At 39.1% G+C, this 13,213-nt stretch overlaps 1 protein-coding gene across 29 annotated transcripts in view; it reads right to left on the bottom strand.

The window, feature by feature from the left end:
* PBRM1 (polybromo 1) overlaps positions 1-13,213 on the bottom strand; it is a 125,737-nt gene that overhangs the window by 31,146 nt on the left and 81,378 nt on the right. For 22 of the 29 annotated variants that reach the window (XM_064274414.1, XM_064274416.1, XM_064274410.1 and 19 more), the window contains 3 exons: positions 4,061-4,246; positions 2,521-2,678; positions 1,435-1,698 (listed from right to left, as the gene is read on the bottom strand). In XM_064274414.1, coding sequence (XP_064130484.1) covers positions 1,435-1,698; positions 2,521-2,678; positions 4,061-4,246 — 608 coding nt within the window. Of the gene's footprint in view, positions 1-1,434; positions 1,699-2,520; positions 2,679-4,060; positions 4,247-13,213 lie in introns of those variants that run through there. The other 7 variants (XM_064274408.1, XM_064274409.1, XM_064274417.1 and 4 more) reach the window with 2 other exon arrangements.

Below are 13,213 nucleotides of genomic sequence, written 5' to 3'. Positions count from 1 at the left end.
CCAGCAGGACAAAGCGCTCTTCATTACTTTTTAAATTCTTTTTGTGACTGTCACGTCTTTATTCTTTCATAAGAATGCTAGAATAATTTTGTCAAGTCCTAAAAATAATTTATTCAAGTCTTTTATGTCTTTCAGTAGACTGGTCTGTTTTCTTCCTACAGGTTCTAGATACTCCTTGTTAAAGTTACTTATTAACTTATTTTGTTGCTATTGTGAATTGGCTATTTTCTTCCGTAAGATTTTTCTAGTAGTTGCTAAAGTGTAGTCACACTTCCATTTTAATTTCAAGTCTTATAAATTGTGTTTATATAAGAAAGCTTTTGACTTGTATATGAATTTCGAAATTTTGACTTTCTGAACTCGGTCTCCAAAAGCTTCTCAGTCAGTTCCCTCCTCCTCCCAACATCTGATTATTTTAGTTCGTCCAACTGCACTGGCTATTGCTTTCAGAAAAATATTAGGTAACGGTGGTAGAGCAAGCACCTTGGTTCTGCGTGTCTTATAGGCTTTAAGCCTGAGATACAAATATAATTTTAACAAATAACACTGAGAAAATTTCCATCTAAAGACTTAAAAATAATCCAGACAGGTACTATAGCTTACCAAGTAATTTTTCCTTTGACCTATTAATATAGTGAAACGTATTAGTAGATTATTATAATTTCCAACAATCCCTGCATTCCCAGAATAAATTCCCCTCTCCTTGGTCATGTTGTTCTTAAAGAACTAATTTGATTTCACTTACGAAAATATTTTTTTCCAAGTAATTTTTACATCAGCATATGTAAGTGAGAGTGAACTGAAGTTTTTTATTTTTAATTTGTCAGGTTTTGGGACCAAGATTATTCTGGCTTTGTAAAATGAACTGGGGAGTTTTCTTTGTTCTCCATCCTCCAAAACAGTTGAAACATCATAATCATAGGTCCGTTAAAGGGTTAAAGAATTCATCTACAACACGATCTGACCTCAGTACTCTCTGGACTTAGTTCTTTGATATCTTTTTCAATTTCTTCATGGTTGCTGTCTATTTATGTGTTGTATCTCTTTTGGATTCCATTTTGGTAATTTGTATTGTCCTAGAAAACTATTCATTTTATTCAGGTTTTCAAATTTATTAACAGAAATGTACAAGTTTTTAAATATCCTCCATATTTTGTGTGTTTGAGTTGAATCCCCTTTACTTCTGCTTATTAAGACAGTCAGTAGTTTAGCTATCTCACTAGACTTGTCAAAGAATAAGTTCTTGGGTTTACTTTCAAGTTCTATGTTTCAATTCTGTAATTTGTCTTTATAGCTTCCTACTTTCTGTTTGGCTACGGTTTTATAGTGTTGCCCTTTTTCTAATTTTGAATTTGAATAATTTATTCATTTACTTTCTGAAATAGATATTTTGAAACGTTAACATCCTTTTCTGTGTGGCTCTTATCTACATACCTTTTCCAAGTTAAAACTGTCTTCGGCTCGGCTGTCCTCTGAGTTGTCTGTGTTCTTCTCATCATCCCCTTTGTCTGTATTTGCAAATACAGAGGCCACTCGGACTACAGGCAGGGGCACATCCCGAGGGACAAACCTAACCGAGCTGATGGGCATGGTCCATAGCTTAATTTTCTTAAAAGACTTGGTTTTGGCAGAATATCGTGATTCACAGACAAAAACATCCTCATCTCGAAAGTTTTCTGGGCATAATTTAAAGTATTCCTGGGGGGCATAAGAACAAAACTAGTATTATTTAGTTACACGGATCTTCTGTAAGCCAACCAACAAAAAACCAAAAGTAAACACCAACCAACCACCCAAACAAAAACTTAATTATTAAGACTGTCTGGCGGCTAACAACAAACGGTAAACAGCTGGTCATCTAGGGTTATTCCTGGCTAGAGAATGGCCTTATTAAACACATATTAGCTTATAAACATGAATAGTTCCATTCAGCTTATCAATTGCCCCTTTGAAAATACAACATTTCATACAGCTATAATGCTCCTGAACGCTCTGGGCAGGATTATGTACCTTATCAGATATTCAGAAAATATACCTTATTGCCTCAAAAACAACCTGACAATTTATCTTTCAGAAAATGGCATTCTCAAAAACTAGCTTAGCAATATAGGAAAGTGTAAATTAACTGCATAGAGGGGAACAGGGTAGGTGGCAAACAGTCTTTCACCATCAAGTTCCAGTTCATTTCTTCCCACGTCTTTACATATACATATACAGACACAGGAAGCCCTGGTGGCGTAGTGGTTAAGAGCTATGGCTGCTAACCAAAAGGTCAGCAGTTTGAATCCACCAGGTGCTCCCTGGAAACCCTGTGGGGCAGTTCTACTCTGCCCTATATGGTTGCGATGAGTTGGAATCGACTCAACGGCAATGGGTTTGGTTTGGTTTATATAGACATGGCTTAAAAAAATCAAATAGAATTTAAAACAGAGTTCCTGATGATGTAAATATCAGTATTTGTCTTCCTAAATTTTATTCCTAGGGAATAAGTGATACTTTTGGGAGTAATGTGTTTCTTACCTTGACAAACATGACCACGCATTTGCCTAGAATTTTACTAACGGGAATTTTATTGTAATAGTCACTCTTAAAAACTTCTTTTTCTAGAAATTTTCGTGTAGCCAGGTGGAAAGTTTCATTTGGCCGATAAAACCAACAGCCATACAACCATTTTTCACCTTAAAGAGAGGGAGGTGAGGAGAAGAGAATGAACAACATCACCATTAACAGAAGGCATACATCCTTTTCAAGATGTGAACACACTTCATCAAGCCATCATGCTATGGCCTGAACCTAACAATGTGCTTTTTGGCCATAGCTCCTTGGTTTAATTATTTTAGAAGAAATAATACTTTAAAATAATAAAGTGCAAAAAGGGCTAAAAACACTACTTTCCCTTCATAGTAAAAGTATGAGGAGGGTGATAAGACTTGCTCTGCTCCACTCTAGTAAGGACACACCTAAAAGCACGTGCTTTAGACAAAGAGTACAGACACACTAAAGGACGTATTTAACTGTCTGGTAAAGTACAAAACTAATTCACATGATGGTCACTGTCAGGGATTGAACTGTGTCCCCAAAAATGTCTATCAACTTGGCTAGGCCACGATTCCCAGTATTGTGTGACTGTCCAACATTTTGTCATCTGATGTGATTTTCCCATGTATCATAAATCCCATGATTTCTGTGATGTTGATGAGGGGGGACTGGTGGAGTTACGTTAATGAGGCAGGACTCAGTCTACAGGATTAGGTTGTGTTTTAAGTCAATCTCTTTTGAGATACAAAAGAGAAGTGAGCAGAGAGACATGGGGACCTCATACCACCAAGAAAGTACTCCAGGAGCAGAATGTGTCCTTTGAACTCAGGGTCCCTGCAATGAGAAGTTCCTACATCAGGGGAAGACTGATGACAAGGACCTGCCCCCAGAGCCGACAGAGACAGAAAGCATTCTCTTGGAGCTGGCACCCTGAATTTGGACTTCTAGCCTCCTAGACTGTGAGAGAATAAATTTCTCTTTGTTAAAGCCATCCACTTGTGGTATTTCTGTTACAGCAGCACTAGATGACAAAGACAGCCACCTAAAAGAACTAAATTGCTGGATCATATTTCCTCCTGCTCTGGCTTCATTAACTCCTAGTCATTCTCTGTGTCTCAAAAGCCAATTGTTCTAGAAGTCTTTCCACGATCAAATTCTAAGCCAAGACATATGTTCCTCTCTAACAATTTCTTTTTCATTTGTGACCTTCTTTACCAGACTGGTGGGCCAGGGACAAAACATGTGTCTTTTGTTTTTCTGAATCTCTGCCATCCTACATACAGCGTGGTTCATACTGTGTGCTTAATATCGGCTGAGTGTATTTTTTTGACTTAACTGTTTCACTACCAAACAGTTCTAAATCCTATGGTTTTCATATGGTGGATGCTTCATCACATTTATTGATATACTGCAGAACTACTACTGTTGGAAGGGATAAAATGTCTTGAGTTAAAATGAGGACCAAGGAGGAGTAAAATTGTCACATCTCACCACTCTGCCCTTTGATTTAGAGTGAACTTACCAGTGGAATCTTCCCACAGTCTCTCAATACAGACGATATGTGGCTGTAGGTTGGCCTCTGCAGGTTCCACATAGACGTAATCTCCGACATGGTACATGCTGTTCTTAAAGCTGCAGTCCTGACTATATGTGCGATGTAAGCCTGAGAGGCCTGCAGCACCTGAGGAATCTTCACTCTTTTCAGCTTCTTGGGTAAAAAAAGAAAAAGGTGCTCAATAAAAGGATGTCAGAATCAGATGTAGGGTTCAAACGACACATGCATATATATCTATTTTTCTGACATTCAAAGGAAGAATTCAGAAAAAATGGTATGATCTTTACATTCTTAATAACCCTTACAATTTCTGAATTACAAGGGACTACCATTGATCTGAGGAGCCCTGGTGACACACCGGTTAAAGCGCTTGGCTGCAAATCAAAAGGTCAGCAGTACAAACTCACCAGCTGCTCTGAGGGAGAAAGATGTGGCAGTCTGCTTCTGTAAAGATATACAGCCTTGGAAGCCCGTTGGGGCACTTCTACTCTGTCCTACAGGTTTCCTATGAATTGGAATCAATTCCACAGCAATTTTTTTTTTTTTTTTTATCATTGATCTAAGTTCCCTAGGTGGGCAAATGGTTTGTACTTGACTGTTAAACTGGGTGGTATGAACCCACCCAGCGGTAAAATGGAAAAGGCCTAGCATCTGCTTCCATTAACATTACAGCCAAGAAAACCCTATGGGGCAGTTCCACCCTGTAACCCACGAGGCTGCCATGGGTCGTAATCAACTCAACGGCAAATAACAACCATTGATCTAAAATAAATGAATATGTAAAGAAATATATAAACAAAGGATCTATAGAATAAAAATCATCACTTTAGGAATATATGCTCAATGTAATAATTTTGGATAATACAGAAAGACATAAAGAAAAAATAAGTCACTTGTAATTCTAGAGATAACCTCTGATACACTTCCCCCTCCACCTTGATGCTTCTGAAATTGCTTTTTCTAACATTTTTTACACGGATACATCATGATGAACGGAATCTCAGAATTGAGGAAATATGAAATATGTGTATCACACCACATGCTGTAAACTATATAAGTACTTAATATCTCATGAACATCTCCCCTGGGATTAAACTTTTCAATGGTTCCAGTACAGTCCATCATTTGTAAATACCATAGGTTTTGTTGGTGATAAATGTTTGCCCTCATCTTTGATTACTTCCTTAGAATAACTTCCCATAAGTGAAACTGCTGGGATTGAGCATTTTAAATGTTTTTTAAATGCATGTTCTAACGTGCCTTCCAAAAGGCTGTATCAATTTCAGTCCCTCATTGTTTGGTGACAAAGGGTCTGTTTCTCCACTCCCTCTCTAACACTGGCATTATGATTGTCTTAAAGTTTTGCCAATTCTAGTGAAAAATGTTATCTAACAGACGGCTAATCGAGTGAGTCCCTATGACATATATGACAGACTCACAAAGGTTCTTGAGAATTTTATAACAGAAGAAACACTGCCAGCTGGATGAAAGGGACAAAGAGAGTACAAAGTGAAAGAAGGATGTCAGACCCCCAAAATCCTACAGGCAGGAAACAGACTGGTAAAACTATCAGCTACAAACATGAGCTGCCTTTCATGGGAAAGGGTGATCCAGAGGCCAAGTGCTCAGCTCCAGAGGGTTATTCTCAGGCCTTGAAACGTAATGGAGTTTGCCCTGCTGGATTTCAAAACTGCTCGGAATCGGTGGCTCCTATTTTCCTTCCATTTCTCCCTTTTTAAACAGGAATACCTGTAACTGCTATCTTAATCAAGATCCCTGTATTTTAGGAACAGAGAACTTCTTTAATTTTATAGGTCCATAGATGGAGAAGAACTGGGGCTCATCCATATCTAATTTAGATAATGAAATTTGGGACTTTTGAGCTGATGGTATTTAGATGAAATTTTGGTACCTGGTAGAGGGGTGGTAACCCTGGTGGCGTAGTGGCAACGGGTTCTGGTTTGGTGGAGGGGTGATGCTGAAACAAATACGTAAAAATGTGGAAGTGGAGTGGATGAAGACTTAGAATTTTGAGGAACCTGACAGAAAAAGCCTAGATTGCCTTGAGTAGATTGTTAGTAGAAAAATGGATGTTCAGTAGTTGAGGGCTCAGAAGGAACTGAAGAATATGTTACTAAAAAGTAGAGAAAAGGAGATCCTTGTTATATAATGGCAGAAAGCTGCAGTTATGTGGAAACCAAAACTTGTAAACAATGAAACTGGACATTTAGTTGGGAAGATTTCTAAGCAAAGTGTTGAAGGCGTGGCTTGGTTTCTTCTTGTAAAGTAAAATCAAGACCATTTAAGAGATTGTTACAACAGACTAAGTGAATTGTTGTGGTAGGTGCTGTCCAGTCGATTTAGACTCAGAGCAGAACTACCTCATGGGTTTTCTAGACTGTCATCTTTATAGGAGCAGACCGCCAGGTCTTTATCATGGAGGCCCACTGAAGTGCTAACCTTTTGGTTAGCAGCTGAGCAATTAATGGCTGCATTGCCAGGGCTCCTTGACTAAGTGTGTAAACAAACAAACAAACAAACCAACCTCCTGCCACTGAGTCGATTCCGACTCATAGTGACCCCATAGGACAGAGCAGAACTGCCCCGTAGGGTTTCCAAGGAGTAGCTGGTGGATTCAAACTGTCGACCTTTTGGTTAGCAGCCAAGCTCTTAACCACCACACCACCAGGGCTCCTGACTAAGTGAGTTCAGGTTATTAGTTCAATGCTAAGCTCTGCAGAAGTACAACTCTCCTTTAGTTATGTCCAAATATGTCAAGTAATCCATCAATTTTGTTTTTCTATCAGAGACATACTTTCATTAGCTGACTTCCTGCTGTAATACCAACTCAATGTCTTCTATGCCTGGTAATTTAGCTGTAGCTCTAGGATTTCCATTTACTATCATTTTGTTGATTCCTTTCGTCTTTCTCCTGTAATGGAACCTCTGCTTCCTTCATTTTCCTTGTTTTTTTCTTTGCTTACTCTGTCATTTGGTGGAGCATACCCTTTAGCAGCTAAGAAAGTTGTATGAAAGATTAACTTTTTGAGGCCCTGCATATCTGAAAATGTCTTTATTCTACCCTTCTACTTTTGAGATAGTTACCAGCTCCTAACACCTCAAAAGCTTTGAGGATATTCTCTTGGTCCCCATTATTTTAACACTTTAGGGATGATCTGTCTAGGAATGAGTCTTTTTAAACCGATGAGTTAAGCATTTGATGGGCTCCCTCAATCTGAAAAATTATGTCCTTTAATTCTGCAAAAATTTTTTTTTTTTTAAAAGTAATGTCCTATCCTGCTTTATCTAGAATGCCAGTTACTTGGATTCTGGGCCACCTAGACTGATTGCTTTATTTTCTAGTCCCTTCCCTGAATGTTTCCTTTCTGCCATCATATTTTTAATTTCCAAGAAGCTTTTTGTTTTGTGAATGTTCATTTTTAAAAAACAGACTCCTGTTCTTGTTTTATGGATACAGTGTCTCGCTCTCTCTCTGAAGATCTAAATTTTTTTTAAGTTTTCTCGTGCTGCCTTCACTGTTTCCTCCAAAGTTCTTTTTGTTTTGTTCTCTATCTTCCATTTTAGAGGCTTTCCTTAAATATTTGTTCATTCTCAGTTATCTGCTCCTATTTAAGAGGTGCTAAAAAGCTGATTAGAAGTTCTATGTGTGTAGACAGAGCTGGATGACTGATGGGTTTCACTGGGGACTTCCAGATGTTTAACTTTACTTTCTGTCTCATTGGCTGGCCCATTTTTCAAGAGACAATTTGCCTGGGCGCTATTAGCCTGGCTGCCAAGGATTCTAGGAGCTAGTTCGGTAGAGGACCAGGGGTGTTGTTTACTATGAATCTTTCTGCTTAATACCCCTTTCATCACTGTACCTTCATCCTTAGGTCTGTGTGGAATACCCAAGTCTAGACTCTTTAGGAGTAATTGTCACAGGTAGGGTTGGGAAGGTGACTTGAGATTCAACTTCTTTTAATTTAGACTTTCAACTAATCCTATTTTTAGCTCTACCTGCATCCCTATTTTCAGAAGTACCTGATGTCCTACCCCCTGCACCATTCTGAGGCAGGAATTGGCCTGTAAGGTCTTCATCAACTGTTGGCATTGAAGCCAGTGTTAGCATCTTATTCACTTTCTAGCTTCCAATTCTAACTGCCATCATCTCCTCTTCCATTTTTTTTTTTCCTTTACTTTGAGGCAGAGGGGTGCTTGTGTTTATGCCTTTTGTTTCTAAATCCTCTTTCATTATTTTAGAAGTGTTTTGGGAACGAGTAACAGAAAACATTTGTGCACAATCTGCCACGTTTAGTTAAAAGTCTCCTATGTTGTTTTATACTTCCTGTGTAACTTTGAATAAGGAGTTCTATTATTTAACTAAAAAAACAGGGTGTGTGAGATGTTCTAGTTTCCCTCAACCTCCGTTTGGTTGTTGTTAGAAATCACCTCTTAGGGCTTAAAGACAGACTGACATACACAATTTGTCTGACTGACATATGCAACTGCTACCCAACTTTCTGATAATTTGCCGTCCTTTAATTCATAAGGTACACTGACACAGGATGGTTTGGTGCAGAATGCAGTTCTTTCATGGCTAGAAAATACCAGTTAAAACCACACTGTTTTTACAGCCCTTTCTACTGAGTCCATCCTGTTGCAGGCTTCGTATCTTACGGCAAAAAACCACTTCTGAATTAATTCTATCACCCAGTCACAACGCATAGCTGGCAAATGTAGGTTTTGAGTTAGTACAAGAAAAGAGGTATCATAAAGTTCTGGCAGCCTAAAAAAGCAGCTCTATGCAGCAAGGCTTCCTTTCCTCTAGTCAGCAAAGGACCCACGCTCATGAGATAGGGACACAGTGAGGGGAGAGAACAGAAATTTCCTACTGCCTTTTTTTTCTTTATGTGACCCTGCTTTTCTGTCATAGAATTTCTTCTGAGATTAAGTCAGTGGAAATATTTTCTGGTAGTAAGGATCAATCAAGGAAAAAAAGTGACTAATAGTCTATAAAATGTCACTGCCATCTTTTCTTCAGAATGTACTACTGGGACAGATAATGGGTTTACATATCAATGCTAAACCACCATGAAAAAAGGCAGGTGCTTCCTACCCCTCCATGCATTAAATTCAAGACCTTAGAATAGTTTTTCTCATACTTAACTGTGCATCATAACCACCCAGAGGTGATCTCATCCTCAGTTTCTGAATTGGCAGGTATGGAGTGAAATCAGAGAATCTGGATTTCTAACAAATTTTCAAGTGATATTAATGTTGCTTGCTTACAGACTACAGTTTGAGAACTACCTTAGAGTAACTCAAGGAGCAGCTGTCACTGTGCATTGCCAGGAACCATGTCAACTAAACTTAATAAATAAATTCTAAGTAATAATGGCAGGAAACTCTTAGATGTCCCAAACATCATATCCAGCATAGCACTGGCATTTTGTTTCTCTTTCACTGATTTTTCTGATTTTTATTATTTCCTCCCTTCCATTTACTCTAGGTTTGATTTGCCTATTTTTCCAACTTCTTGAGGTGGAAGTTTAGATTACTGATTTTAGATCATTCTTTGTTTCTTAATGCCAGTCCCTGGGTGGTACAAATAGTTAGCATGCTTGGCTGCTGACCAGAAGGTTGGGGGTTTTACTAGTTATTTTTAATATATGTGTTTAAAGCTATGAATTTCCCTCTAAGAATTGCTTTAGCTGCACCCCATAAATTTTGATATGATGTATTTTCACTTTCATTCAGTTCAAGATTTTTCTAATTGCCCTTGTGATATCTTCCTTGATCTGTGGGTTATTTGCAAGTGTTGTTTAATTTCCAAATATCTGAAAATTTTCCAAATTTCTTTGTTGCTAATTTCTAACCTAATCTTACTGCAGTCAGAGAACAAACTTGGTATTATTTTGATCCTTTTAAAATGTTTTCAAACTTGTTTTATGACCTAGCAATATAGTCTATTCTAATATGTTCCAGGTGCACTTGTATTCTGCAGTCATTGGGTGTAGTGGTCTACACAGGTCAGTTAGGTCAAGCTGGTTGATAATGCTATTTAAGACTTCTATATCTTTACCTATATTTCATCTAGTTGTTCTATCAATTTCTGAGAAAGAAGTATTGAGATTACAATTGTTGAATTGTCTATTTCTCCTCTCAGTTTCATATATTTTGGGACTGTTTCTAGGTGCATACACATTTATAAATATCATATCTTTCTTATATCTTGGCCCTTTTTTCATTATGAAATGGCCCTCTTTGTCTCTAGTACTATCTCTTCTCTGAAAGTTTATTTTATCTGATACTAATGGAAGCACTCTATCGCACTATGGTTACTGTTTGCATGGTGTCTTAGTCATCTAGTGCTGTTTAACAGAAATACCACAAGTGGATGGCTTTAACAAAGAGAGATTTATTCCTTCACAGTCTGATAGGCTACAAGTCCAAATTCAATGCATCAGCTCCAGGGCAAGGCTTTCTCTCTCTGTCAGCTCTGGAGGAAGGGCCTTGTCATCAATCTGCCCTTGGTCTGGGAGCATCTCAGCACAAGAATCTCAGGTCCAAAGGATGTGCTCTGCTCCCGACGCTGTTTTCTTGGTTATATGAGGTCCCCATGTTTCTCTGCTCACTTCTCTTTTACATCTCAAGAGAGTGGCTTAAGACACTATCTAGTCAATATAACTGCCACTAATCCATCTCATTATATCATACTGATAGGATTTACAACACACAGAGAAATCAGATAAGACAAAATGGTAGACAATCATACAAATCTGGGAATCATGACCTAGCCAAGGTGACACAATTGAATCCATGACATTCTACCCTTTGGCCCCCAAAAGTTCATGTCCTTGCCACATGTAAAACTTTCACCCCATCGTATATCATAGCAAAAGTCTTAAATCAACTCCAAGTCCAAAATCCAAAAAGTCCTCTCCAACTGCAAAACCTAGAATTCAATTTATCTGCTTCCAAAGTACAATGGTGCAACAGCCACAAGGTAGATATTTCCATTACAAACGGGAGAAATCCAAGAGAAAAGAAGGCATAACAGGCACCAAGCAAGTAGGCGGAACATATTACATTAGCCCTCAAGGCTTTGCAAATAATCCTCTGTTCTCTGAGAGAATTTACACAATGGCCCTGCCCTCTAGACTCTAGGTATTGGCCGCACTCTTCAGGTTCTGAGTGGAGGCCCCCCAGCCCTGGGCTTCAGCTCTGCCTTCCAGGCCCACTGGGATGGCAACTCTGCTCTCTCAGCTTTAGCTGCACCATTCTCCTAGTCCATCTCAGTGGCAACTCTACCCTTAGAAACACCAGAGGCCATGGCTCCACCCTTTGAGACCCCAGAGGTCCTGGCCATACCCTTCGAGACTGAGACAGCTGGGCTTCCTGTGTTCCTTGTCTCTTCAGCTTCTGCTTCCTGGTTCCTTAGCCTCTCAGTCCTTGGGCCTCACGCCCTCATCTGCCCTGCTGGGACAAGTGTCCCAAAGCTCTGTAGCTTCACTGATAAGTGCCTGGAGGCACCCCACTCCACCAGTAAACTTCAGCCAGAAAGCACTCAGTTCTCTTGCTCTGTGGGTCACCAAGCCTATCTCCACTGTTCAATGCCCAGAGGCATCCTTCTCCACTGGGAAGTCTCCTGCACAAAGACACTCAGCTTTCTTGCTCCATGGGTCGGCTCCAGCACTGTATCACACTGGTCTCCCGGTTCTGTTGCTGCCAGTTATTTGCCGCTGTTTCTCACCATCTGCGCCTTCCCAGGTGTTAACAGTTCTCCTCACTTCCTTCTGAGTCTTCTATCCATGCACAATTTCAAAACCACTTCCACATTTTAGGTACCTGTTAAAGCAGTACCTCACTCTCTCGGTACCAAATTCTTAGTCATCTAGTGCTACTATAACAGAAATACCGTAAGGGCATGGCTTTAACAAGGAAAAATTTATTCTCTCACAGTCTAGCAGGCTATGAGTCCAAATTCAGGGCATCAGCTCCAGGGGAAGGCTTTTTCTTTCTGTTGGCTCTGGAAGAAGGTCCTTTTCACCAATCCTCCCTTGGTCTGGGAGCATCTTGGTGTAGGAACCTCAAGTCCAAAGGATGCGCTCTGCTCCTAGTGCTGCTTTCTTGGTGGTATGTGGTCCCCATGTCTCTCTGCTTGCTTCTCTCTTACAGATCTCAAAAGAGGTCAGTTTAAGACACTATCTAATCAATATAACTGCCACTAATCCATCTCATTATAGCATAGGAATAGGATTTACAACAAATAGGGAAATCACATCAGAAGACAAAATGGTAGATAATCATACAATACTGGGAATCACGACCTAGCCAAGTTGACAGATATTTCTGGAGGACACAATTCAATCCATGACATGTGGTTTATCTTTTCCTTTCAATCTATTTGTGTCTTTGAATCTAAATATGTCTTTTGTAGACAGCATATAGCTGAATGTTACTTTTAAAATTCAATCTGATAATCTGCTTTCATTGAAGTGTTTATCTATGTTAAATGTAATTATTATTTTATAATTTTAACCAGATTTATCTTTTGTTTTAGTTTTTTTTGTGAAAATATACACAAAATATGTACCCATTCAATAATTTTTTACATGTATAGTTCACTGACAATGGTTACATACTTCATGTTGGCACCATTTTCACTACCTCTGCCCATACTGTTTCACTACCGTTCAACTTAGACTCTCTGCCCCTTAAAGTTCTCATCTGCGATTTAGAGATGCTGTTGTTATGTGCCATTGAGTCTATTTCAACACATAGCAACCCCATGTGACAGAGCAGAACTGCCCCATAGGTTTTTCTAGGCTTTCTCCTGTGGAGCCACTGGGTGAGTTTAAGCTGCCAACCGCTCAGTTAGCAGCCAAGCACTTAACTCTAGTGCCACCAGGGCTCCTTGTTTTAGAGTTACTGTTCTCACAGAAGTTACTAATTAAATTACTGATCTCACAGAAGTAATTTTTTAAAAGGTGCAATGCTCAAGGCAAACATTATTTACTGAGCTAAACTATTGTTTAAAGATAACTTCATAATAGCTTCTAGGCAATAGATTGGGGGGGGGTTCCTCCAGTCTTAATGTACTTATTTGATGTAACTGGA

This window comes from Loxodonta africana, chromosome 22, assembly GCF_030014295.1.
Source record: "Loxodonta africana isolate mLoxAfr1 chromosome 22, mLoxAfr1.hap2, whole genome shotgun sequence".
In the NCBI taxonomy this organism is placed as follows: domain Eukaryota; kingdom Metazoa; phylum Chordata; class Mammalia; order Proboscidea; family Elephantidae; genus Loxodonta; species Loxodonta africana.
The sequence above is the reverse complement of the archived record's forward strand: the minus strand, read 5'-3'. Positions and strand labels throughout refer to the sequence as shown.